Consider the following 4,213-nt stretch of genomic DNA (forward strand, 5'->3'; position numbering starts at 1 on the left):
GTACCAGATGTTAGTAGTTACTCTCTGCCATTTAGACTTACTATTTAAATGATGCCAATCTATTATCTTATTAATATAATCCTATTAAATGATTAGTATTATCTTATTATCACATTAAATTTTATCTTATTATCTTATTAACCCACCCAGGGTGTGAACCCAGCATCTAACTTGAAAGAGTACCCTTATTGCACTTAAGGGTATGACAAATTTGTCACTTTCTTATGTATCAAATCAAAATTCAGAAAAGTTCTTGTACCAAAATGACTTAAACTCACCCCTTTTTTTGGTGAGGAGGAGGTAAGAGATTGGGAGGAATGAAAGTCAAAGCAAAAAAGACACCAGCCTGATTTCAAGGCAACTTGAACTTAGTTATGAGAATATTCAGTGCAACATTTAGTGAGTCCTGGGTTCTTTACAGGGTGGTAATTTCTGGGTTAGTGAAGTCATTGATCCTTCCCTGGACTGTTTTAGTGGGAGGGGTTAGTCATTTTAAAAGTCTGAATCACTCAATGTTTAAAACAAATTTAAAATCTGTCCGTTACCATCCTGGCTGCTCTGGGCCTTCGTTGTGGTGCGGGCTGCTCTCGGCCTTCGTTGTGGTGCGGGCTGCTCTCTCCAGTGCGGCACCTGCAGGCCTGCCTTGGTAGCTGCGGCCCGGGTTCTCTAGCTAAGGCCCCGTAATGTGTGGGATCTTAGTTCCTGGCTAGGGATTGAACCCGCGTCCCCTGCACTGGAAGGTCGGTTCTTAACCACTGGACCACCCGGGAAGTCCCTGAATCAATTTTTGATTCTCAGTATAGATGATAGTGCCTGTCTCTCAGGGTTACTGTGAAGATCAAACATAAAATAAATGAAAATTGTGAAGCAAAAGTTAATATTGAGTAGTTACTTACTGCCCAGAAAAATTTTTGTTTTCTATTTATGGGAATATGTGTGAAAGTCGCTCAGTCATGTCCAACTCTTTGCAACAGACTATGGAATTCTCCAGGCCAGAATACTGGAGTGGGTAGCCATTCCCTTCTCCAGGGGATCTTCCCAACCCAGGGATCCAATCCAGGTCTCCCGCATTGCAGGCGGATTCTTTTCCAGCTGAGCCACTAGGAAATATATTTCCTCATAAATACTACCTGACTTTATTATTTTTAGGAAGGCTATTGGGATGTCTCTAAGATGTTTGTGAAATTGCTCCCAAATTAAGTGGAGGGATAGGAGTCTCCCTTCTGTCTTTCGATACGATCCATCCTGAGTCTCAGACTTCCATCAGCTTGTGCTTCAGTTTGTCTTTCGCTGTGGTTGTGCTGACCGTAGTGGGCGTCTGGGCCCCAGGGTTGCATGCACCAGGTTGCTGCTTGTGGGGTGGGTTGCATGGAGGGTGTGACTGCTGGCTGATTTCACCTCACACTTGCTAGTGGGCTGTTGTTTTTAACTGTTCTGTGCCTCAGTTTCCCAGGCTGGAAAAGGGGAAGAATATCTGCTTAATGAGGATTAGAAAAGATGAGGGATGTGTGCTTGACAAGGAAGGGTACTTGGTGATTGTCATTTGCTTACGTGTTTGTTTTGATTGAGATAATCCACATACCATACAACTCAGCCATTTTAAAGTGAACAGGTCAGTAGCGATTTTTAGTGTAGTGACAAAATTGTGCAACCATCACCACTAATTCCAGAATATCTTCCTCACCCCAAAAAGGAAGCCTTGTCCCTGCAGTAGTCAGGCCTTATTCCCGCTGTGGCTCCTCCCTCCACCCAGCTCCAGGCAACTACTAATCCTCTTTCTATGGATTTGTTGGTAATTGTTACAAATCATGATCATAAGGGTAACTGCTTGTCCCCCTCTGCTTACATAGAATGTCTTTGCTGGTTTGGGACTCAACTGCCACACAGGTTGATGTCTTGGAGAGAGTGGTTGTGTAATTGTAGCAAAAGGAAAACGTCAGCCTGAAGGCAGGATCAGGCTTTAGTCCTGTTTTGAAAGGATCCGCAAACAAAGTGAACTTTGCTCCCTGGTCTGGCAGAGCTGAGCACGCGTGAAGTGGGAGCCTGCGTCAGGGTGGGGCGTTCCAGTGGGCGGGGATAGCAGGGTCAGCTGGCAGTGCTTTGAGAGACGATTGTCAGTAGCTTCTGGATGGACGTTGCCTCTGCTCTTTTGCGTCATAGGAAACATTTGAGACTGTTTTGGACGCTGCTGGACACCCAGCGTGTCGGGCATGTCATTGCTCTTGTTTTCTGAGGAGATGTAGGAAAGGCAGGATTTGCCACCTCTGAGCCTTCATTTACTCATCTATAGTATAAAATGGGAACAAGACTTCATGTTTTTTTGTGGGGGGGTGCGGGCCATGAGGGTTGTGGAATCTTAGTTCCCCGACCCTGGATTGAACCCGGGGCCTCAGCAGTGAAAGTGCCGAGTCCTAACCACTGGACTGCCAGGGAATTCCTAAGACTTCACATCCTCAGTTTCGCCTGAGTTGAGATGCTTGGGATTGCCACAGGGGCGCTTCTGTGGCCTAAAGAATACAAGCTTTGAAATCAGGTGGGTTTGGGTTTTGATTCCTTACTGCACTTTGAAGTTATGTGACCTGGCTCAGGTAAATTGAATTGTTTGATTTGCTAATCCATAAAGATGGATTAGGGCTGCTGTGTGGGTGAAGTGGAGAATCCAAAGTGGCAGGCCGAGAGGAAGGGCTTTGTCCTGTTTGCTTACCTTGCCTGGGTTAGCTCTTCCAGAACCAGCTGCTTTTGCTTTGTCCCAGAAGAAGTGTTTCAGAGCCTTCCTGCCTACAGACGAATTAATTTAAAGCTACCAGTATGTTCAGCTGGTGAACCCATCCTCACCGGTGTCTCTGTTCTTAGCTCTTGAGCCTAGTGGGCCTCTAGGCAAGATGTCCCTGCCCATCGGGATGTACCGCCGGGCATTCAGCTATGATGATGCCCTCGAGGACCCTACGCCCATGACTCCTCCTCCATCGGACATGGGCAGCATCCCTTGGAAGCCAGTGATTCCAGAGCGCAAGTATCAGGACCTCGCCAAGGTATCTGACCCTGCCGAGTGCTGCTGGCAGGCCCCACCCCTTCCTTTTCCTTCCTCTGCTCCCAAAGCTGCCGGTGGCTCCCGGCACCCAGCGAATGGGGCACCCGCTCATCTCTGTATGTGGTACTGTTCTCTGTGGGGTTGGTAGGCCTCTTTTCCTTTCTCACTCAGAACTAGAATGGCCATGTCTTCTCCCATTACCCGCCCTTGCCATTTCCACAGCATTAAGTCCCAGCTCCTTGGTCTTGGTCTGGCTTTGCATGATCCTGGTCCTCTGAACACCGTGCCCCCCACATGCCGCGATCCAGCCTTGCCACTTACTAAGATTTCTTGTACTTAATAGGGTATTTGATGCCTCTGAGTCTTTGCTTGTCACTGCTCTGATTGCCTGGAATAGTCCCAGTCCCCATCCTGTCGTTCTGTTCCATCTGCCTGACAAATGGCATCTTCTGAGTCTTAGCTCGATCTCAGTCTTTTCTGTGATCTTTCTCTGTCCTCCCAGTAAACTGTTCCCCTGCTTTTCAGGTCTCCGGTGTCCTCGACCCTGTCAGCACCCCTGCTGTGTTAGGCACCCTCCGTTAGCATCCTGGGGGCAGGGCCGCGTCTGATCTGCACCCCTCTGCAGCATCTGGTGGAGGGCGTGGCAGATGTGCTGCGCCCCTCCTCGTGCGGTCCTGTCTCGGGCACCGGTCCCGTGGCGACCCCGGGGAGCTGCCTCCTCGCCGGCCCTCCTGCCGCAGGCACACGCGCCGCTCTGTGCTCGCAGCCCTCTGTGCAGCTGGGCTCACGGTTCTTACATGCTGGCTGCAGGCGTGTCACTGGAGCCTCTGCTTCCCGACTGTCTCTCGCCTCTGACTTCCCACGACCAAGGTGCCAGAAAGGTGGTCCCACTGCCTGAATGAGCTAGGCCTGCCCAGTTTGGTGGCTCCTCCTCACCTGCACCTGCGGTCGCGCTGCAGTGTGGTCGTATGACAGCTCGGGTCCTGAGGGCAGGTAAAGCCCCTGTGTAAGCGGCCCTGGGGGTGAGCCCCGAACAGCCTGTGCCCCGCCGTGAGCCTGGCCTCACCCCCGAGCTAGCGTCTCGTGTGAGAGATGACAATACTTTTGTCACGGAGCTGCTGTGGGGATTAAAGAAGAGACAGCGGAGAGGCTCGTCCAGTCTTCCGTGTGGAGCCGATGCTG

General features: G+C 50.1%; 1 protein-coding gene across 6 annotated transcripts in view; it reads left to right on the forward strand.

Annotated features, from left to right (window-relative positions):
* KIAA1191 (KIAA1191 ortholog) overlaps positions 1–4,213 on the forward strand; it is a 14,295-nt gene that overhangs the window by 2,481 nt on the left and 7,601 nt on the right. For all 6 annotated transcript variants that reach the window (XM_010862092.1, XM_010862089.1, XM_010862088.1 and 3 more), the window contains one exon: positions 2,854–3,032. In XM_010862092.1, the coding sequence (XP_010860394.1) occupies positions 2,854–3,032 (179 nt within the window). The remainder of the gene's footprint in view (positions 1–2,853; positions 3,033–4,213) is intronic.

This window comes from Bison bison, unplaced genomic scaffold (assembly GCF_000754665.1).
Source record: "Bison bison bison isolate TAMUID 2011002044 unplaced genomic scaffold, Bison_UMD1.0 scf7180017864476, whole genome shotgun sequence".
NCBI classification, from domain to species: domain Eukaryota; kingdom Metazoa; phylum Chordata; class Mammalia; order Artiodactyla; family Bovidae; genus Bison; species Bison bison.